Source organism: Bufo gargarizans, chromosome 6 (genome assembly GCF_014858855.1).
Source record: "Bufo gargarizans isolate SCDJY-AF-19 chromosome 6, ASM1485885v1, whole genome shotgun sequence".
NCBI lineage: Eukaryota > Metazoa > Chordata > Amphibia > Anura > Bufonidae > Bufo > Bufo gargarizans.
Genome location: NC_058085.1, coordinates 267,061,544 through 267,085,888, shown reverse-complemented (window position 1 = coordinate 267,085,888; position 24,345 = coordinate 267,061,544). Strand labels below are relative to the sequence as shown.

General features: G+C 45.4%; 1 protein-coding gene across 2 annotated transcripts in view; it reads left to right on the top strand.

The window, feature by feature from the left end:
* SAMD10 (sterile alpha motif domain containing 10) overlaps nt 1–24,345 on the top strand; it is a 223,044-nt gene that overhangs the window by 182,801 nt on the left and 15,898 nt on the right. For both annotated transcript variants that reach the window (XM_044296617.1, XM_044296620.1), the window contains exon 2: nt 20,985–21,166. In XM_044296617.1, the coding sequence (XP_044152552.1) occupies nt 20,985–21,166 (182 nt within the window). The remainder of the gene's footprint in view (nt 1–20,984; nt 21,167–24,345) is intronic.

Here is a 24,345-nt window from a genome sequence, read left to right as displayed (position 1 = left end):
TTTTTTCTCACAAAGTCTCACTTTCCGCTAACTTAGGACAAAAATTTCAATCTTTCATGGACTCAATATGCCCCTCAGCAAATACCTTGGGGTGTCTTCTTTCCAAAATGGGGTCAGTTGTGGGGTGTTTGTACTGCCCTGGCATTTGAGGGTCTCCGCAATCATTACATGTATGGCCAGCATTAGGAGTTTCTGCTATTCTCCTTATATTGAGCATACAGGTAATGAGATTTTTTTTTTCCGTTCAGCCTCTGGGCTGAAAGAAAAAAATGAACGGCACAGATTTCTTCATTCGCATCGATCAATGTGGATGAAAAAATCTCTGCCAAAAAAAAAAAATGGAGGGGAAAGGCGTCTGCCAGGACATAGGAGCTCCGCCCTACATCCATACCCACTTAGCTCGTATGCCCTGGCAAACCAGATTTCTCCATTCGCATCAATCGATGTGGATGAATAAATCATTGCCGGGATTTTTTTTTTTATATATATATATATATATACAAAGTGCTTGCCAAAGCATAGGAACGCCGCCTCCTCCTCAGCTCGTATGCCTCGGCAAACGTATCTGTCACTGCAGAGGAGAAAATCCCGTCTTGCAGCGCCGCATACACCGACTTGCGTGTAATCTGACAGCAGCGCAATGCTTCTGTCAGAATGCACATCGGTGCTGCAGCTAGTAGATCGGTTGGTCCACCTGGAAGGTAAAAAGACAAAAAAAAGAAAAAACCAGGCCACAACGCAATAATTTTATTAACTTTGGAACAGAACATGTAACTTTAACTTTTGGAACTAAACATTAACCTGTTTGCTTACCTGTTTTTTTTTTTTTGGTTTTTTTTTGGTTTTTTTACCTTTATAGAACAAACCTCTCCTTCCCCATGGGTCAATGTGCAAAGCGCAAATCGCCCAAAGATGTGGCGAAGTGCGTTATGCACTTTGTCCCATGTGAAAGGAGACGTTTGCAGCAGCTGTGAGTGAATGGGCCCTAATAGCCCTGTGTGCCTATCCTGGTGAGATGTGATCCCTATGCTAGGTGTACCTGTGTGTGGTACTTTCGGAAACACTCCCCTAAGCATAGGGCAGGGTGGTCGGGACAGTCAGGACAGAAATAGCGGGTGTCACGCCTTATTCCACTCCTGCTACAGACACGACATTTTTTTCGGGGTGGCGGTCGGTTTGAGGTACCAGCAACGACACTGGGGAAGTGTCGCTCGTGTAGACGGCTAACTACACTGGTGGATGGGGCCACGGAACCTCCTGGATACAGGAGGTTCGCGATGATCTCTTCCTGAAATTTGAGGAAGGATCCAGTTCTCCCAGCCTTACTGTAGAGAACAAAACTATTGTACAGAGCCAATTAAATTAAATATACAGACACCTTCTTATACCAGCGTCTGGTGCGTCGGGAAACTAAATACGGAGCCAACATCTGGTCATTGAAGTCGACCCCTCCCATGTGGAGGTTATAGTTGTGGACTGAGAGGGGCTTTTCAATGACACGGGTTGCTCGCTCAATTTGTATTGTCATGTCTGCGTGAATGGAGGAGAGCATGTAAACGTCACGCTTGTCTCTCCATTTCACCGCGAGCAGTTCTTCGTTACACAGTGCGGCCCTCTGTCCCCTTGCAAGACGGGTGCTAACGAGCCGTTGGGGGAAGCCCGCGCGACTAGTTCGCGCGGTACCACAGGCGCCAATCCGTTCTAGAAACAAATGCCTAAAGAGGGCCACACTTGTGTAGAAATTGTCCACATAAAGATGGTACCCCTTGCCGAATAAGGGTGACACCAAGTCCCAAACTGTCTTCCCACTGCTCCCCAGGTAGTCAGGGCAACCGACCGGCTCCAGGGTCTGATCTTTTCCCTCATAGACCCGAAATTTGTGGGTATAGCCTGTGGCCCTTTCACAGAGCTTATACAATTTGACCCCATACCGGGCGCGCTTGCTTGGGATGTATTGTTTGAAGCCAAGGCGCCCGGTAAAATGTATTAGGGACTCGTCTATGCAGATGTTTTGCTCAGGGGTATACAAATCTGCAAATTTCTGGTTGAAATGGTCTATGAGGGGCCGAATTTTGTGGAGCCGGTCAAAAGCAGGGTGGCCCCTGGGACGGGAGGCGGTGTTGTCGCTAAAGTGCAGGAAACGCAGGATGACCTCAAATCGTGTCCTGGACATAGCAGCAGAGAACATGGGCATGTGATGAATCGGGTTTGTGGACCAATATGACCTCAATTCATGCTTTTTTGTCAGGCCCATGTTGAGGAGGAGGCCCAGAAAAGTTTTAAATTCGGAAACTTGGACTGGTTTCCACCGGAAAGGCTGGGCATAAAAGCTTTCCGGGTTAGCGGTGATAAATTGTGTGGCATACCTGTTTGTCTCTGCCACGACTAAGTCTAAAAGCTCCGCAGTCAAGAACAGCTCAAAAAATCCCAGGGCCGAATCGATCTGAGCTGTCTCAACCCGAACTCCAGACTGGGCGGTGAAAGGGAAAACTACGGGTGTGGCTGAAGTTGGGGACTGCCAATCAGGGTTTGCCAGCACCTCTGGGATTCTAGGGGCTCTACGGGCACGTCTTTGCGGTGGCTGCGACGGGGTCACTACTGCACGTGCCACCGTACCAGCTTCAACTGCCCTTCTGGTGCTCGCTACTTCACCAGGTTGTACGGCAGTGCTGGTACTAGGTCCAGGAAGGGCTGGGCTGCTGGTGTATGCCTCACCACGTAATCCGACAGCACCAGCCCCACTCTGCTGCTCTTGAAGCGGATCCTGCGCAACCTGCGGTCTAGCGACACGGGGCCGGGTACGCCTGGTGCTATCAGGGACCTCAGCCTCCTCGTCCGAACTTTGGGTCAGAGAGCCACTGCTTTCTACAGGTTCGTATTCTGACCCGCTGGATTCATCAGATGAGGGTTCCCACTCCTCATCCGACTGGGTCAGAAGCCTGTAGGCCTCTTCAGAAGAATACCCCCTGTTAGACATGTGGGTAACTAAATTTCGGGGTATTCCCTGAGACTACCCAAGAAAAAAAAAGCAAGCCTGTCTTACAAATGGGAGGCTAGCGAAGTACCGGAGGCTGCTGCGGTTGATAAAAAATATCAAAACAGATTTTTTTATCGCCGCAGTGCGTGTAAAGTGAATGTGCAGTGATCAAAAAAAAATAATTTTTTTGTCACTGCGGTGGGGCGGGCGTGGGCAAACGCACGTGTGGGCGACCGATCAGGCCTGATCGGGCAAACACTGCGTTTTGGGTGGAGGGCGAACTAAAGTGACACTAGTACTATTATAGATCTGACCGTGATCAGTTTTGATCACTTTCAGATACTATAAAAGTACAAATGCTGATTAGCGATACGCTAATCAGCGAATAACGGACTGCGGTGCGGTGGGCTGGGCGCTAACTGATCGCTAACTACCTAACCAAGGGACCTAAACTATACCTAAAACCTAACGGTCAATAACAGTGAAAAAAAAAAGTGACAGTTTGCACTGATCACTTTTTTCCTTTCACTAGTGATTGACAGGGGGGGATAAAAGGGGTGATCAAAGGGTTAATAGGGGTGATCTGGGGGCTAAGTGTGGTGTAGTGGGTACTCACAGTAATGATGTGCTCCTCTGCTCCTCTGCTGGAACCAACCGACCAAAAGAAGGAGCAGAGGAGCACAGCAGCCATATAACCCCATCATATTTACTAATATGTGGGGTTATATGGCTGCTGATTAGTTTTTTTAAAAATCAGCAGCCTGCCAGCCAATGATCGTGGCCGGCAGGCTGCTGACGAAATACTCTTCTGCGAAATGCCGGCCCGCGATGCGCATGCGCGGGCCGGCTGTGACGTAATCTCGCGTCTCGCGAGAGGACGCGCCGATGCGTCCAGGAGGAACTAAACAACCACCTCCCGGACGCATCGGTGCGTACAGCGGTCGGGAGGTGGTTAAAAAAGAAAAAAAGAAAAAGTGGGCCCAAATTCCTCCACAACGATGTGAGAGACTGAAAAGGTCATACAGAAAACAATTACTTCAAATTGTTGCTGCTGGTTCTGGTGGTTCTACAAGTAGGGGTGCCCTGTTCATGAGGCAAAGTGAGACCGTAGCATCAGATGATACTGTGCTAGGACTGCAGGGGGCGGCAATTTAGCCTTCAGCCTTGCACACATCTGTGTCTTATTATTATTATACATCAGTTTTAGTGCAGTTTTTGCCCAGTATAAAGGATAAGAGAAGAGAGTATGTGTGTATGCATATTCAGAGTAGCAGTGCTGTGTAGTATAGTGCTTCAGTACTGGGTGATCTGCTCTTATTCTGTATATATGGACACTGCACAGTATCGCTTCTCTTGTCCTGTATACTGGGTGTAATTCTCAGTATCTGCTCTTATTCTGTATATATGGACTCTGCACAGTACCACTTCTCCTGTCCTGTATACAGCGTGTAATTCTCAGTATCTGCTCTTATTCTGTATATATGGACACTGCACAGTACCACGTCTCTTGTCCTGTATACTGGGTGTAATTCTCAGTATCTGCTCTTATTCTGTATATATGGACTCTGCACAGTACCACTTCTCTTGTCCTGTATACAGCGTGTAATTCTCAGTATCTGCTCTTATTCTGTATATATGGACACTGCACAGTACTACTTCTCTTGTCCTGTATACTAGGTGTAATTCTCAGTATCTGCTCTTATTCTGTATACATAGACACTGCACAGTACCACCTCTCTTGTCCTGTATACTGGGTGTAATTCTCAGTATCTGCTCTTATTCTGTATACATAGACACTGCACAGTACCACCTCTCTTGTCCTGTATACTGGGTGTAATTCTCAGTATCTGCTCTTATTCTGTATATATGGACACTGCACAGTACCATTTCTCTTGTCCTGTATACAGCGTGTAATTCTCAGTATCTGCTCTTATTCTGTATATATGGACACTGCACAGTACTACTTCTCTTGTCCTGTATACTAGGTGTAATTCTCAGTATCTGCTCTTATTCTGTATACATAGACACTGCACAGTACCACCTCTCTTGTCCTGTATACTGGGTGTAATTCTCAGTATCTGCTCTTATTCTGTATATATGGACACTGCACAGTACCATTTCTCTTGTCCTGTATACTGGGTGTAATTCTCAGTATCTGCTCTTATTCTGTATATATGGACTCTTTTAATTTGAAAAATAAATAAATAACAAAAGGCCATAACAATATCTATACACAGAAACAAAACACATTACTAAACCCACCCCGACCAGTCCACCACCCCACTAGAACCTACAATACTATTCACACTTAAAACACTTTCGTAACCCCATACTATACATATTTACATCTTACACGTATATATAAAATCCATAAAATATATACACAATATACATAGACTATACACAAACTATATACAAATTATATACAACTTATAGAACTAAATCTAACTAACCCACCACCAGTCCACAGCAAATATGCAAACTGATAACCCCCAAAGTTCCAAGGGGATAAACCCCGAGCTTTGAGAAGTCCTAGTCTTTCCCCAGTCGGACTGGGGTCAGTCAGTTTGCAACAAACAAAAACACCCTTTTTTTTTTTTTTATAATTTTATATTTTTTTTCAATTTTTTTTTTTTTTATATACACATATATATATACATACACACACACACACACATATATATATATATATATATATATATATATATATACATATACATACACACATACACATACACATACATACATACATGCATACAATACATAATAGAAAATAAAAATATATACACTCCCTCCTCCCTCCCAGCCCCCCTCCCAACCTAACTAAACCCCACTATAAACTTAACAATACTAATATAATACTAATATAATAATATATGATCACAATACTAACATAATACAAAACATACCTATATAATACACTATAAATACAATATAGACACCGTAATACTATTACACCTAAACAAGCTATGGTTCGGTACCCGTAAGCCTTTCCATACTTATATTACTACAAAACAAAACAAAAACCTATAAGTGTGCTATATCAGCCCACCACCAGGAAAAGAGTACTACTCAGCTAAGGAACCCCAAAACAGAAGCCCCTCCACAGACGAGAGGCCTTGGGGTCCCCCCACCTTTCGTACTCAAGAGAGCGTACCTTCACCAGGTCACCCATGATGTTCCTATATACCGTCTCCACCGGGAGGATTTTGTGACTCTTCGTTGACACTAGACACCGTGCACACCAGATGTGGTGCCTAACCACTGCACTAACTACGAATAAAGTGCGACGGTCCCTCCCACCAAGGTCTTTGAAAGCCCCATAGGCCCACTCCGCATAGGACAGGGCGGCCAGCCTAGGCCAACCGATGGAAGCTCCCACCCTTTTGTATACCTCTATATTAAAGAGACAATGAAGTAAGAAGTGGTCCATGGTTTCCAGCAGGTTACCACACTCCTCCCGGGGACAACCCCTTTCCTCAGAGTTTCTACACTTCACATTGTCCCTTACATATAGCTTACCGTGGAAGCAGCGCCAAGTCACATCCCAAACTTTCTTAGGGATCCTTTCTGAATTCAACAAAGACAGCCCACCCTCCAGATCCTGACTTGGGCAGTCCCTCAAGGCCAGTGGGGCCTGAAAAAGGTAGGACAGAACCTTCCTGTCAAGGGAAAACCTCGACATGGTCTCCACCTCTCCCTTCCCCAGACCCCACCGTCTCAGGATTCTCAGAACCGGGGCAACATAAGCCGGGAGATATCCATGTGACGCACGTAGGTCTTTCACTCACCCTCCTGTCTCCCATTCCTGGAAGAAAGGCCGAAACCGCTCCCTACAGGAAATTACCCACAAAGGAGCCCTCTCTTTCCAGAGGTTTGCAATATTAATTTTCAAAAAGGTATTTGTTAAGAAAACCACCGGGTTGACCATATCCAACCCGCCTAGTCTCCTTGTGCGGTAAGTAACCTCTCTCCTGATTAGGTTCAGCCTGTTTCCCCACAACATCTGGAAAAAGAGGCTGTAGACCGTACCCCAGAGAGACCCTGGCAAAACACAAACACTGCTTAGATACAAAAGCACGGGAATCAGGTAGGCTTTGCACAGGTGAACCCTTTCCCTGAGGGATAAAGACCATCCCTTCCAACGGTCCACCTTTTGGGCGACATCTTTTAGTCTACTCTCCCAATTTTGCTGATGATAATCTCCATCCTGGCCAAAATCGATGCCTAAGATCTTTACAGACTTCTGGGGTTCTGGAAGAGTGCCCTGGAGATCGAAGACAGGATCCCCTTCCCCCAGCCAGAGAGTCTCACATTTGTCCCGGTTGATCTGAGACCCAGAAACCTCTGAATAGCGGTCCACCTCCGACATCACCCAGCTCACCTCCTCTTCCGAAGAGGCAAGAATGGAGACATCATCGGCGTACGCCACCACCTTCAGAGATGGCCCCCGCACCGCCAGTTCCATCCCTACCCCCGCCAACGGTCCACGATCTACCCTTCTAATGAAGGGATCAATCGCAAACAAATACAGCAAAGGGCTTAAAGGACATCCCTGGCGGACACCAGAAGCCACCTCAAAAGGTTGACCCGACCAACCGTTAATCAATGGGAAACTCTCCGCCCCTTTGTACAAAGTTTTTAACCAGTCTACAAACCTCCCGGGTAGACCATACCACAAGAGAACGGACCACAGGTACTCATGGTTCACCCGGTCAAAAGCCTTTGCCTGGTCCAAAGATAACAGGAACCCTTTCCAAAGGCCCGCCCTGCCCCGCTCCACGGCTTCTCGGACACCAAGAACGGCGCTAAAAGCGCTCCGACCGGGAACAGAGCAGTGCTGAGCCTCAGAAAGAAGTCTCGGTGCAAACTTCACCAATCTGCAGAAAAGTATTTTTGCCAGAATCTTCCTGTCCACATTGAGAAGCGATATGGGTCTCCAGTTCTCAATGCGGGATGGATCTTTACCCTTTGACAGAATAATCAGGGCTGACTTACCCATTGACTTTGGCAGAGTGCCCGAGGAAAGACACTTGTTAAACACCTCGGTCAAGAGAGGAACTAATTGTTCCTTGAAAGCCTTGTACCACTCGGATGTTAAGCCATCCGGACCTGGCGATTTCTTGGGCCTAAGCCCATTAATGGCCAGTCCCACTTCCTCTTGCCTGATAGGTTCTGCCAAAACATCAAGAGAGGGGTCTATTCCTGCCTTGGGAATAGCTTCAGCCAAGAAAGCTGAAAAGCGGTCCCGATTTAGTTCTTTCCTACCCAAGAGGTGAGAGTAGAAAGACCTGACGACCTCCAGGATCCCTGATTTGGACCTATTCAGGGAACCCGTACTGTCGACCAGGCCTACCACAAATTTACTTTTTACTGCCATCTTACAGTTTCCAAAGGGGTCAGGTGAGCGGTACTTCCCGAAATCCCTTTCAGCTACCAAAGAGGCGTATCTATCGTACTGACACCTCTTGAGCAAGGATTTCACACGAGAGATATCCTCACGGCTACCCCCCATCGAAACCAGTCTTTCAAGTTTCTTCCTCAGTTCCTGGTACAGACAGTATCTGTCCCAGCTCCTGAGGTTAGAAAGCTCACGGAAAAACCTCGCCGTCCTTTTTTTGAATATCTCCCACCACTCCGACTTACTGTTGCAGAGGTCCACCAAGGGTTCCTGGCTCTGAAGGAAATCCTCAAAGGACTGTCTTATTGTCACTTCTTCCAGGAGAGATGAATTCAGCTTCCACATACCTCTGCCCATACAGGGAGTCTCTGCGACATTCAAAGAGAAAATAATCAAACAGTGGTCGGAGAATTCCACTTCCACGGCTTCTAAAGCCGAGAAAACGGCCTCCTCCTTTAAATAAAACCTATCTATTCTAGACCTACGATTTCCCTGATGAAAGGTGAAATCCACGTGGTCTGGCTTATGCCGCAAATGGGCGTCCACCAGACGAGTATCTTCAACTATCCTAGACAACACAACGCTATCAGAATCCAGCCCACCTTTGGAGCCTCCCCTATCACAGGCCCTCGTCACATTGTTGAAGTCCCCTCCAAAGATCACTTGCCGGCTGGTAAAAAGAAAAGGCTTAATCCTCATGAGGAGACACTTGCGGTCCCACTTACTCTGTGGGCCGTAGATGTTTATTAGTCTCAATTCTTGTCTCCCCATGAGGACATCTAAAATCAGGCACCTCCCCATTTCTAACTCGATTATCCTCCTGCATTCCACTCTTTCGGCGGTCTTAAAAAGTACCGCCACCCCGCTACGTGGCTCGGCCGCAAGAGACCAGAAAGACGGACCTAGCCGCCATTCTCGCTTGGCTTTTGCCAGCAGAGTTGTACTTGTTAACCAGGTCTCTTGCAAAAACAAAATATCAGCTTCAATACGGCTGAAAAAATCAAAGGCCAGAAAACGAGCTGCGTCTGACTTAATACTGGCAACGTTAATGCTTGCCAGTGTCAACGGGGTGAGTTCCGCCATCATTCATGATCGAGTTAGATAGCCTTCTTTTTCCCCACCCCACCACCATCAGCATTTTCATCTGAACCATCACACTCCTTCTGTCTTTTCAAACATACAGAGACATCCATACCATCCTTTTTGCCCAAGGTTCCAGGCTTGGCCCCCCCTCCAGAAGGTAATTTACCCCCCAAAGGACAGGGCCCGGCAGCCTGCGAGGAGGCCCCCACGCCTTCTGGCACCACACCCTCCTCCCCCCCAGCTGAAGCAGTTGGGGGATCCTCGTCAAGGGCCTGGTACCGATTAGAGACTTCCACCAGAGGGGACCCAGTTGATCCTTCCTTAGGCCTCTGGTCAAGGATGAGTGGGACAGATGGGTCCCACTCCAGAGAGGGCTTACGACCCTCTCCTTTCTTCTTCTTCTTACTCCGCTTGTTCCTCCTACCCTCCAACCACGCTCTGCCACCCTCGTCCAAGCTTTCGCCGTACGAGGAGACAGGGTTGGCGGATGGGTTAGCCTCCACAGGTTGGGCATCTGGTTCCCCATCGTCGCTGTACCCCGGGTCACTACAACCGGGATCCTCAGCCAGACCAGCCGAAAGACCAGCTGAAGGGTCAGCTGCCACCTGTTCCCTATCCTTGCGGCGTTGTTCTAGCCGCCTGATCCTGGACGGCCTTTGCTTCTTTGGATCCTGCCTGCTTCTTCCAGCGCTAGTAGTTCCAGCGCTTGTCCCCTCACCAACTGATTCAGTCCCGGCAGCAGGCTCCTCCCCAACCACAGACCCAGCCTCGCGGCTAGTGCCTGCCTGATCTTGAGCCCGGCCCTGAACCCTGTTGGCGAAGGCAAGCGGACAGCGACTAAACGGGTGACCTAGGTCCCCACAGAGGTTGCACCGGATCCGCCTACAAGATGCGGCAAGATGACCAGTGTCCCCACACTTCGCACACATGCGAACATCGCATTGTGCGCTGAAGTGGGTGGGACTGCCGCACTTGTGACAGACCTTTGGCTGGCCCCTATAGAACACCATAATCCTATCCCTTCCTATGAAGGCAGAGGAGGGAATATGAGCAACAGAATTGCCCCGATCAAACAGCTCCACGCTGAAGGTCCAGGCACCTGACCAGATGCCATGCTCATCGAGCACCTTGGCGGGGAACTGCCCCACCCTACCATATCGACTAAGCCATGTCATGATGTCAACACTAGACAATGATTCATTACAGGTCAAAACGGTCACTGTCTTCACAGTCGATTGGCGGGTGATGGCCTCGACGGCAAAACCCCGCCACTCCGGGGTGTTCTTCATCAGCTCATATTTAGACCAGAAGAGCTCCAAACCCTCCGGCCTAACAAAGCTGACGTCGAACATAGCAGTGCCGTAGGGATGTATGAGCGCAAAGATGTCATTTGCGACAAACCCCGCCCCCAGGAGAAGTTCCACAACAGTCTTCCTAGAAGGAACTGCTGCTTCCTTACTCCTCCAATAGAGACGGGCCACATTCCTACGGTCCCTCCCCGGTGTGGGGTGAGTCCATACGATCTCACCCCTCCTTTGTTCTCGGAAGGCCCTAAAACCATGCCTTTCTGTCCAAAAGGCCAGGTCAACCGACCCTCCCTCTACCTGTATGGAAGTCCCCGGTCCTTTTTTTAGGGCCTCCAGGAGGCGCCGTTGCAAATCACCCCCGCCCGAAACCTTGGGCAAAGAGTCACCCGAAACAACACCTGCATACGTCTTTGTTTTTGCCATCCTCTCTCTCACATCCTTCCTCATTGCTTCCTTCCGCATAACTTCCTCCTGTTCATCCACTTCCGTATCCGCAATATACTCCTCAATCAAAGCTTCCTCATCCACCATCTCAATTTCTCCCTCATCCACAATCCCATTCACCAGTTCATTTGTATCCTCATTTATAACCTCATTCACGTACTCATTCACCCCCACAGCCACCTGCACATCATTACCCACAATCCCATTCACAACCACATTTGCGTCCATATTTGTTTTTGCATCACCTTTCACTCCCCCTGGACTGGTCGGGTTCCCTAAAGAGACCGGAGAATCACTGGGGGCGGGCCCTGAGGAGCCCCCCGCAAAACCCGCAGGGGAATCCCCACTTCCCGCACCCCCCACGGCCTGAACAGTCCTGGGATAATCGACCATAGTGTTCTCCATAGGTTCCAAAGTCTTTACACCTTCCACTGATTTTAATGGTCTTTTCACAATATCAACAGTTTTATTAGTTTCTAATGCTTTCTTCTCCTCTTTCTCAGCACCACCACCTTGAACCTTGTCCACAATCATTACATCCTTGTTCGCCACACTGTTTGGGGTTTTACCCCCTGCGCTGCTTGTGACCACCCTACCACTACAGGAAGGGGGGGCACCTCCCGTCACCATCTTAGAATTAATCTCCCGCACTGTTTGACCCGATTCCACTACAGGAACCAGGCTGGGCACAGCAGCGGATTCAAAAGGCACAAATCGAAGCACTTCTTCCTTTACAGTTTTATTTTTCTCCTTTGTGATTTTCACCATCTCATCCTCAGGGACCTCCTCATCCCCAAAATACAGTCTGCCCACCGGGGACTCCAGCTGCCTGACTTCTAGCATTAGCCTTCCCCCAGACCCGCTTTCATCCCCGGAGGCGGCCGCAATCAGGTCTGAGGGGTCCCCCTGGCCACAAGGCAGAGAGTCCGCCTCCGAATCCTGTGTTCCAGGTACCACCTTCCCCTGGCTCCCAGCCTGCTGCCCTGACAGACTGGGGCCAGGCGTACCGGACAGTCCAGACATGCCCTCAAATCTGCAGTCATGCCTGAATTTCTCCATGAAAGGGCCGCCATTTTCCTCAATGGCGGCCCTCTTCTCCTCCAAAACCGCGATTATCTCCTCCAACTTCACCAGTCTGGAGGAGAGGATTCCCTTCTTTGTTTTAGGCGCCATTTTAACTTGCGTTTGTACATTTTTATATTCCACATTTAGTCTTTTTAATTCCCTCTTGACCTCCTCATACATGTTCAAAAAATATGCTACCCGGGAGGAAAAGGTTTTTGAAGACTCCTTAGGGCCCAAAGTACCCCAATTGTGCAGTCTCTCAACCGCTGGGCAGGAAGAACCCCCGACACCAGGCTTCTTTACAGTAACTTTGTTGCCGGGCTGAGGCATCGACACAGACACACCACATGCTGAATCACCTACCTCAGCCTCTGGCCTCGTCACCTTCTCCACGGCCTTCCTTGTATCCCGTCCCACAGTCCGGCCGGCAGCTTGTCCAGCCACTGTACCTTTCATGTGTTCACCTGCTGCTTGTGCAGCAGCGGGCCTTTCCACAGCATCCTGCTTTCTCGTGTGCTGACTCAAATTGTCCAGAGAGGATCCCAAGCTGGCTGCTCTCCTGGGACCCCTCCGGACCCCACCTGGTACTCCTTTGGGCTCACTGCAGGGATCACAGCCGCTCCCAGCAGCAGGGCCCCTCCTGCCCACGGCACTTGCGGGGCTGCCCTCCAAAGCCTGCGACCTTGCGGCCGCTTGCTGCGGAGTCTTCATATCTGCATCGTCGCCCACCTCCAGGAGCGCCGACGTATCCAAGCCCAGGTCTCCAGTCCTGGAGGCCCTCCTCTCCACTCGCGCATCTCCGCCGCGGCTGCCGACACGTGGTGATGAACGCCGGCAGCCGGAGGCCCGGGGATCCATACCGGGAGAAACTGCCACCCCCTGGGGAAAGGGTAGCAATTCCCCCGGCAAACAAAGCGCTGGTAAGCCTCCCGGACCTCGCACACCCACAAACAACAGGAAACAGGAACAGGAAGGAACTGCAACTCCTCCCACCACTTCTCCTGTCCTGGATACTGGGTGTAATTCTCAGTATCTGCTCTTATTCTGTATATATGGACACTGCACAGTACCATTTCTCTTGTCCTGTATACTGGGTGTAATTCTCAGTATCTGCTCTTATTCTGTATATATGGACTCTGCACAGTACCACTTCTCTTGTCCTGTATACAGCGTGTAATTCTCAGTATCTGCTCTTATTCTGTATATATGCACACTGCACAGTACCACTTCTCTTGTCCTGTATACTAGGTGTAATTCTCAGTATCTGCTCTTATTCTGTATACATAGACACTGCACAGTACCACCTCTCTTGTCCTGTATACTGGGTGTAATTCTCAGTATAAACTCTTATTCTGTATGTATGGACACTGCGCAGTACCACTTCTCTTGTCCTGTATACTGGGTGTAATTATCAGTATCTGCTCTTATTCTGTATATATGAACATTGCACAGTACCACTTCTCTTGTCCTGTATACTGGGTGTAATTCTCAGTATCTGCTCTTATTCTGTATATATGAACACTGCACAGTACTACTTCTCCTGTCCTGTATACTGGGTGTAATTCTCAGTATGAGCTCTTATTCTGCATGTATGGACACTGCACAGTACCATTTCTCTTGTTCTGTATACTGGGAGTAATCCAGAGTATCTGCTCTTATTCTGTATATATGGACACTGCACAGTACCACTTCTATTGTCCTGTATACTGGGTGTTATTCTCAGTATCTGCTCTTATTCTGTATATATGGACACTGCACAGTACCACCTCTCGTGTCCTGTATACTGGGTGTAATTCTCAGTATCTGCTCTTATTCTTTATACAGGGAGTGCAGAATTATTAGGCAAATGAGTATTTTGACCACATCATCCTCTTTATGCATGTTGTCTTACTCCAAGCTGTATAGGCTCGAAAGCCTACTACCAATTAAGCATATTAGGTGATGTGCATCTCTGTAATGAGAAGGGGTGTGATCTAATGACATCAACACCCTATATCAGGTGTGCATAATTATTAGGCAACTTCCTTTCCTTTGGCAAAATGGGTCAAAAGAAGGACTTGACAGGCTCAGAAAAGTCAAAAATAGTGAGATATCTTGCAGAGGGATGCAGCACTCTTAAAATTGCAAAGCTTCTGAAGCGTGATCATCGAACAATCAAGCGTTTCATTCAAAATAGTCAACAGGGTCACAAGAAGCGTGTGGAAAAACCAAGGCGCAAAATAACTGCCCATAAACGGAGAAAAGTCAAGCGTGCAGCTGCCAAGATGCCACTTGCCACCAGTTTGGCCATATTTCAGAGCTGCAACATCACTGGAGTGCCCAAAAGCACAAGGTGTGCAATACTCAGAGACATGGCCAAGGTAAGAAAGGCTGAAAGACGACCACCACTGAACAAGACACACAAGCTGAAACGTCAAGACTGGGCCAAGAAATATCTCAAGACTGATTTTTCTAAGGTTTTATGGACTGATGAAATGAGAGTGAGTCTTGATGGGCCAGATGGATGGGCCCGTGGCTGGATTGGTAAAGGGCAGAGAGCTCTAGTCCGACTCAGACGCCAGCAAGGTGGAGGTGGAGTACTGGTTTGGGCTGGTAGCATCAAAGATGAGCTTGTGGGGCCTTTTCGGGTTGAGGATGGAGTCAAGCTCAACTCCCAGTCCTACTGCCAGTTTCTGGAAGACACCTTCTTCAAGCAGTGGTACAGGAAGAAGTCTGCATCCTTCAAGAAAAACATGATTTTCATGCAGGACAATGCTCCATCACACGCATCCAAGTACTCCACAGCGTGGCTGGCAAGAAAGGGTATAAAAGAAGAAAATCTAATGACATGGCCTCCTTGTTTACCTGATCTGAACCCCATTGAGAACCTGTGGTCCATCATCAAATGTGAGATTTACAAGGAGGGAAAACAGTACACCTCTCTGAACAGTGTCTGGGAGGCTGTGGTTGCTGCTGCACGCAATGTTGATGGTGAACAGATCAAAACACTGACAGAATCCATGGATGGCAGGCTTTTGAGTGTCCTTGCAAAGAAAGGTGGCTATATTGGTCACTGATTTGTTTTTGTTTTGTTTTTGAATGTCAGAAATGTATATTTGTGAATGTTGAGATGTTATATTGGTTTCACTGGTAAAAATAAATAATTCAAATGGGTATATATTTGTTTTTTGTTAAGTTGCCTAATTGCACAGTAATAGTCACCTGCACACACAGATATCCCCCTAAAATAGCTAAAACTAAAAACAAACTAAAAACTACTTCCAAAAATATTCAGCTTTGATATTAATGAGTTTTTTGGGTTCATTGAGAACATGGTTGTTGTTCAATAATAAAATTAATCCTCAAAAATACAACTTGCCTAATAATTCTGCACTCCCTGTATATGGACACTGCGCAGTACCACTTCTCTTGTCCTGTATACTGAGTGTAATTCTCAGTATCTGATCTTATTCTGTATATATGAACACTGCATAGTACTACTTCTCCTGTCCTGTATACTGGGTGTAATTCTCAGTATCTGCTCTTATTCTGTATATATGGACACTTCACAGTACCACTTCTCTTGTCCTGTATACTGGGTGTAATTCTCAGTATCTGATTTTATTCTGTATATATGAACACTGCACAGTATCGCTTCTCTTGTCCTGTATACTGGGTGTAATTCTCAGTATCTGCTCTTATTCTTTATATATAGACACTGCACAGTACCACCTCTCTTGTCCTGTATACTGGGTGTAATTCTCAGTATCTGCTCTTATTCTTTATATATGGACACTGCGCAGTACCACTTCTCTTGTCCTGAATACTGGGTGTAATTATCAGTATCTGCTCTTATTCTGTATATATGAACACTGCACAGTACCATTTCTCTTGTCCTGTATATTGGTAATTCTCAGTATCTGATCTTATTATGTATATATGTACAGTGCCACTTCTCTTGGCCAGTATGCTGAGTGTAATTTGTGTACTACTACTTTCATCCTGTATACTACAAACCGGATTCCAAAAAAGTTGGGACACTAAACAAATTGGGAATAAAAACTGAATGCAATGATGTGGAGATGGCAAATGTCAATATTTTATTTGTAATAGAACGTAGATGACAGATCAAACGTTTAATCCGAGTAAATGTATCATTTTAAAGGAAAAATCAGTTGATTCAAATTTTGACGGTGTCAACAAATCCCCAAAAAGTTGGGACAAGTAGCAATAAGAGGCTGGAAAAAGTAAATTTGAGTATAACGAAGAGCTGGAAGACCAATTAACATTAATTAGGTCAATTGGCAACATGATTGGGTATAAAAAGAGCTTCTCAGAGTGGCAGTGTCTCTCAGAAGCCAAGATGGGTAGAGGATCACCAATTTCCACAATGTTACGCAGAAAGATAGTGGAGCAATATCAGAAAGGTGTTACCCAGCGAAAAATTGCAAAGACTTTGCATCTATCATCATCAACTGTGCATAACATCATCCGAAGATTCAGAGAATCTGGAACAATCTCTGTGCGTAAGGGTCAAGGCCGTAAAACCATACTGGATGCCCGTGATCTCCGGGCCCTTAAACGACACTGCACCACAAACAGGAATGCTACTGTAAAGGAAATCACAGAATGGGCTCAGGAATACTTCCAGAAACCATTGTCAGTGAACACAATCCACCGTGCCATCCGCCGTTGCCAGCTGAAACTCTACAGTGCAAAGAAGAAGCCATTTCTAAGCAAGATCCACAAGCTCAGGCGTTTTCACTGGGCCAGGGATCATTTAAAATGGAGTGTGGCAAAATGGAAAACTGTTATGTGGTCAGACGAGTCACAATTCGAAGTTCTTTTTGGAAATCTGGGACGCCATGTCATCCGGACCAAAGAGGACAAGGGCAACCCAAGTTGTTATCAACGCTCAGTTCTGAAGCCTGCATCTCTGATGGTATGGGGTTGCATGAGTGCGTGTGGCATGGGCAGCTTGCATGTCTGGAAAGGCACCATCAATGCAGAAAAATATATTCAGGTTCTAAAACAACATATGCTCCCATCCAGACGTCATCTCTTTCAGGGAAGACCCTGCATTTTTCAACAAGATAATGCCAGACCACATTCTGCATCAATCACAACATCATGGCTGCGTAGGAGAAGGATCCGGGTACTGAAATGGCCAGTCTGCAGTCCAGATCTTTCACCTATAGAGAACATTTGGCGCATCATAAAGAGGAAGGTGCAACAAAGAAGGCCCAAGACGATTGAACAGTTAGAGGCCTGTATTAGACAAGAATGGGAGAGCATTCCTATTTCTAAACTTGAGAAACTGGTCTCCTCGGTCCCCAGACGTCTGTTGAGTGTTGTAAGAAGAAGGGGAGATGCCACACAGTGGTGAAAATGGCCTTGTCCCAACTTTTTGGGGATTTGTTGACACCATGAAATTCTGATTCAACATATTTTTCCCTTAAAATGGTACATTTTCTCAGTTTAAACTTTTATTCTGTGATTTATGTTCTATTCTGAATAAAATATTAGAAGTTGGCACCTCCACATCATTGCATTCAGTTTTTATTCACGATTTGTATAGTGTCCCAACTTTTTGGGAATCCGGTTTGTAGGTTTAACCATTAAAAATGAAAACAAGCCCTCATAACAGCTATATTGATAGAAAAATAAAAAAAGTTTACAGTTCTTGGAATGCAATGATGAAAAAAAATATTGCTTGCTCACTAAGGCCCAAATCTGGCTGGTCGCTAAGGGGCTAAGAACCAGATGAATTTCTGTTATATCCTGATACATAAAACCATAGAATTCAAAGAGGATGTATCTTGTTTTTCTCATGGCTTGTATCTAAACCTCTCAAGTGTGATACTATCTGATGAGCCTAATATAAAAAAGGTCAAAGGTTTGAGCAGCTCTCACCTGCCGAGGATTCCACTGTGTAGCACGGAACAACTCCTTCACCCGAATCAGGAGAAATACGAAGTATGAAGAAAAAAGGGGGATTTTGTCCAGCTTGTAGTTGTGGTAATCCAAAGGCTTTTATTCAATAATCACGTGAGTATAAAATCCAGGTACAAGAAAGCAGGTCTACATGTTTCGGGCACAATTCAATTTTAGCCCTTACTAAAATTGAATTGTGCCCGAAACATGTAGACCTGCTTTCTTGTACCTGGATTTTATACTCACGTGATTATTGAATAAAAGCCTTTGGATTACCACAACTACAAGCTGGACAAAATCCCCCTTTTTTCTTCATATCTGATGAGCCTGTATAGGTTTACTGTCTTGTGCCAAAGCCTCCACTCTTTTGAGAAGGATTTGCTTTACATTATAGATAATGGCTTCCGAGTTTTATCCATTGGCTCACATGTGAAGTTAGGCACAGAAGCTTTGCTCCAGTTTACCCTATAAGGCGTTCAATGGGGTTGCGGTCAGAGCAGTCACTTTATTTTTTGGACCTCCATTTTGCAGTGGACATTATTATCCTCAAACTGTTTACACAAAACTGGAAGCAACAATTTGTGGTGTCTTTACACTACTCCTACTAACACTTTGCAGTTCTTGAAATTCTTGACAATCTGGCTTTGTCTTGAAAGCCCCAATTCATGAAGCTCCTGATGAACAGTTCTTGTGTTGATGTTGCTCATAGAAGCAGTAGGGATCTTGGTGGTGGGTGTTTAACACCTTTTATTAGTACTTGTTGGTTTCGCCCTGTGCTCCATCACTTCATGGTGGAGCTTTAGTTAGTCCTAGATGTCTTCACTTCAGCAGCACTTACAGGTGATTGAGATGTGTCAAGTAGGGCAGAAATTTTTCAAGCTGACCTATGGGATAAATGTCGTCCTATGACGATGCCACAAAAATCTCTAAACTCTTCAGTGGTGATCCATTCTTCTTCTAGTGTTTATCTATGGAGATTGTATGTTTGTACGCTTCACTTTGTGCTCCTGGGTGTTACTGGAATGATTTAATGTACCATTAAGAAGAGGGTCACATATTTTTGACCATAACAGTAAATTAGCCCCATTATGTTAGCTGGTCTGGTCCATTTATTACATAAATATGCTAATTGGATGTTCCTTTTTTCCATAGCCTCCCCTCTTCCCCCCGTAACTCAATTTCATGCCCGAGGCGTCGCTGTGAAAATAGCACTGAGAAAATAAAAGTACGGAGAAGAGGAGCTTTGTTCTCCGCCGCTGTACAGTTCCCTATAATCAGCCTGCTTCCTGAGCATTCTCCTCACATCCTTGCATGCTGCAGACGATGGGTCAGGTGATCCTCTGCTTGTCAGTGATCTCGTACCCTACACCAGCAGGCATGGGATACATGGCCTAGAGGTCCTATGTTGTACTGAATGTGATTTTCTTTCTTTATAGGGTTAACATAAAAAAAAAACAATATATTCCATGTTGCATATTTGCAAACATATGGAGTGTACGTGTTCACAAAGGCTGAGCTTGGGAAGATGCAATCATGTTTCCTCATGATGTCACATGTTTACATTGGATGGATAATTTATACAGCAGTGATATATGCCGTAGTTTTCACACTATAAGATGCACCTGACAATAGGTTTAGGTTTTGGAGGAGGAAAATAAGAAAACAAAAGATTTTTCATCAGACCTCACATCAGACCCTAATCTTCATCAGACCTCTGATCAAACCCCCAATCTTCATCAGAACTCCAAATCATACCCCTAATTTTCATCAGACCCCTAATCTTCATCAGACCTCAGATCACAGCCCTAATCGTCATTTGACTTCAGATCAGACCCCCCCCAATCTTCATCAGACCTCAGATCAGACCCCTATCTCCATCAGACCAAATCTTCATCACACCTCCAAATCAGACCCCAATGTTCATCAGACTTCAGATCAGACCCCCAAGCTTCATCAGACCTCAGATCTGAGCCCCAATATTCATTACACTTCAGATCAGACCCACAGTCCTCAGATCAGATCCTCGATCTTTATCCGAACTCAGATAAGGCCTGCAATCTTCATCAGACTCCCAATCTTCATCAGACCTCAGATAAGGCCCCCAAGCTTCATCAGACCCATAATCTTCATCAGACCACAGATCAGACCCCTGATCTTCATCAAACCTCAGATCAGACCCCCAATCTTCATCAGACCTCACCTCAGACAAAAAAAAAATATACGAAATAACTTACCTCTCCTGCTCTTGGTGGGTCTGTCACTCGGCAGATCCAACTCACTCCAGAAGGGGGCTACATTCACGGCTCCCCGGTTCTACTGTATTAATGAACGCTTCCATAATAGAAGCCCTGATTAGTATTAACTTTATAATACACACTGACATTTTTCCTCTTACTTTTGGGGAAAAAAGTGTGTTTATAAAATGAAAAATATGGTAGATAAGCAAGGATATACGTATCCTAGAGGCACCGCATATGACTGCTATGGATAGGGTCCTTGTATAGAAAGCCCCTTTTGAAAATGTGTTCCTTTACCTGTGAAGGACTCCCTTCTCCATTGTCACTGCAGTAGGTTTGGGGGAAAGGAGATGGGAAGGGCAAGTAAGCACCAGGTACTTTTATCTTGGTTGGCATTACCCAGCACCAAAGGGGCAGAATATTGTCTTGCTTTGCATTGTGTGCACCCCTTTTTTTTTGGGGGGGGGGGGGGGTAATCTATGTACTTCTGTCACCCCTGATGCCACACATAGGTCAGTAGTTGTAGTCTGATTTAACCCTGCATTATGGTTTAACAGCTGCCGCCCACTTTCGGTTTTGCCGAAACCTTCTGGAACACACAGTGTCTTCCGAGAATCTGAACCATCGCTTACGGCGGGAGCTTGGCAACAGCTTGACATGGCACGATGGCCGGGGGCACCGATCAGCTGGAAGCAGGACCATCAAATTGCTTAAACAGCCTGGCACAGAAGTATCACAGGTAATCATTTATCAGTCATTTCCTTGTCTCCTTGCCTTACTAATGTTATATATATATATATATATATATATATATATACAGTATATATATGTCATGTCTTATACTCCAATCGCATCCAGAGCTGCGGTCATGAGTTTTTCCCCAGGCTGCATTAACTCATATGTCTCTGCTTCTCCCTGCTGGCTCAGTGTCTGTATAAAGAATTATCTGTTGTATTACTTTGTGAGAACAGTATTTATCTACATCTCCTGCAATGTAAGACTTTTACCAATCCAGACATTTTGCATTCTCTCAGTGATCATCTTGCTATCCTGTGAAAGAAACCCTCTTTTAAAGGGGCTGGCCATTTTTATTTAAATGAGGCTTAAAGGATTTTTCTAGGAATTAATCAAATAAAATGACTGAAAATACTTAAATATTACTTTGTAATAAATATATTTCTCTATACCCTTCATTAGTTATAATGGCTCATGTTGTCTAGGGAGCAATCATTAGGAGAAATAAAATGGCCGCCGTCCTATTACCGTAGTACACACTAAACCTGTCCTAATCACACAGCAGTTTATAGGTTTAGGCATGTAGTCGCTAAAGAAGCAAAGAAAGAGCGCACCATAGGGTAGTATGTTCCAGAAAATTGGAGCTGGTTGATAGAACAAAAAAGTGGAGGCTCACCTTAGGGAGTTGTGCTATGAATAGGCACAACTCTACTGTAGACTTATAGGAATTATGTGTCCAATTGTCAGATGTGCAGCCATGGTGTCCAGAACTTCAGGAGATGAGGCCCAATCCTTATCATATGCTCTCAGAAACTCCAACACTGATTTGGAGTTCCTGAGAACATATGATAAGTGTCCTGAGTGGTGTTATTGTGCCACTTTGCAGTCCTGCTACATCCACACTAATCACACAGGACAAGTTACTTCACAACACTGAGCTAAAGAGCTGCCTCATCCTCCTCTCTTACTTAGGGATGAAAGGACGCTTGACTTTTTCAGTCGAACGTGTGGACGGTAGGAGGCGCACTTTCACAACTGGGTATTTCACCATTTTCAGCTTTATTGGTAGACCGTCTACCAATAAACCTGAAAATTGCGAAATACCCAGTTGTGAAAGTGCGCCTTCTACTGTCCATACGTTCGACTGAAAAAGTCAAGCGTCCTTTCATCCCTACTGTCTCACCCCAGTGGTGGGGTGGCTCCCGCTCAAGGTGTTTGGACAAACCCCGACTGCACCAACTGTGAACCATCTACATTTAGCCTTCATTGTGGTTGCACCCAAATAGGTGCAACCCAAATAGGTGAGCAAACTAATTTTTATTGTGGATTATCCACTTATCAAACATACTCACCCTATGAGCGCCTCTCTCTACCCTCTGGCCATTATTTCCTCTCCTACTAGTCAGGGATTATGATCCTGAATACAGCTGATAAGATCTTCAGCTGAATCTCTGTAGGAATGGAGTTCATGAGGAGACATGAAGTACAGAGAGGACAGACTGTGGTAATGGTGGGCTGTGGTAATGGAGACTGCATACAAGAGCTGCTGCTCATCAGCCACATCCCACTCTATCCTGCAGAGATTCAGCTGAAGATCTTATCAGCTTTATTCAGCATCATAATACCTGACAAGCAGAGCAGAGAGGAGGATGAGGCAGCGATTTAGCTCAGTGTTGTGAAGTAACAGCTTTTGTGTGTACTAAAAGGATGGCGGCCATTTTATTTCCCCTGATGATTGCTCCCTAAACAAAATGAGCTATAACTAATGAAAGGTATTTGGGAATATATTTATAATAAAGTAATATTTAATTATTTTCAGACATTTTATTTTATTAATTCCTGGAGGACCCCTTTAAGCCTAATTTAAATAAAAATGGACAGCCCATTTAAAAGAGAGTTTCTTTCACACGATAGAAAGATGATCGCAGATAGAATGCAAAATGTCTGGTTTGGTAAAACTGTTACATTGTAGGAGATGTAGAGGAATACAGTTCTCACAAAGTAATACAACAGATAATTCTCTATAAGTATTTCTGTAATTTTATTAATTCCCAGAGAACCACTTTAAATCATTGTAGAATGAAAAGTTACAAGAACAGCTTAGCAAGTGTGCATGCCTAGAGTTATATATTCACTGCAGCTGGAGTACCGAAGGTTGCAGATTCCTGCATTAGTCAAATGCAAGGTCATCTATCCGACAGTTAAGGCTTGGCTGAAACTGTATGCAACAGGACAATGATCCAGAGCACATTTACAACAGGAAAGAAAAAGGCTAAATCAAGGTGTTGCAATGGCCTAGTCAAAGACCTCAACGCAATTGAAATGCTGTGGAAGAACCTTAACCACCTCAGCTCCCCTAGCTTAAACACCATTAATGACCAGACCACTTTTTACAATTCTGCACTACACTGCTTTCACGGTTTATTGCTCGGTCATACAACTTACCACCCAAATGAATTTTACCTCCTTTTCTTCTCACTAATAGAGCTTTCATTTGGTGGTATTTCATCGCTGCTGACATTTTTACTTTTTATGTTATTAATCGAAATTTACAGAAATTTTTGCAAAAACATGACATTTTTCACTTTCAGTTGTAAAATTTTTCAACGACATCTATATATCATTTTTTCTCTAAATTTATTGTTCCACATGTCTTTGATAAAAAAAAATGTTTGGGTAAAAAAATGGTTTGGGTAAAAGTTATAGCGTTTACAAACTATGGTACAAAAATGTGAATTTCCGCTTTTTGAAGCAGCTGTGACTTTCTGAGCACCTGTCATGTTTCCTGAGGTTCTACAATGCCCAGACAGTAGAAAAACCCCACAAATAACCCCATTTCGGAAAGTAGACACCCTAAGGTATTCGCTGATGGGCATAGTGAGTTCATAGAACTTTTTATTTTTTGTCACAAGTTAGCGGAAAATTTTGAATTTTTTTATTTTTCTTTTTTCTTACAAAGTCTCATATTCCACTAACTTGTGACAAAAAATAAAAACTTCCATGAACTCACTATGCCCATCATGAAATACCTTGGGGTGTCTTCTTTCCAAAATGGGGTCACTTGTGGGGTAGTTATACTGCCCTGGCATTTTAGGGGCCCAAATGCGTGCAAAGTAGTTTGAAATCAAAATCTGTAAAAAATGGCCGGTGAAATCCGAAAGGTGCTCTTTGGAATGTGGGCCC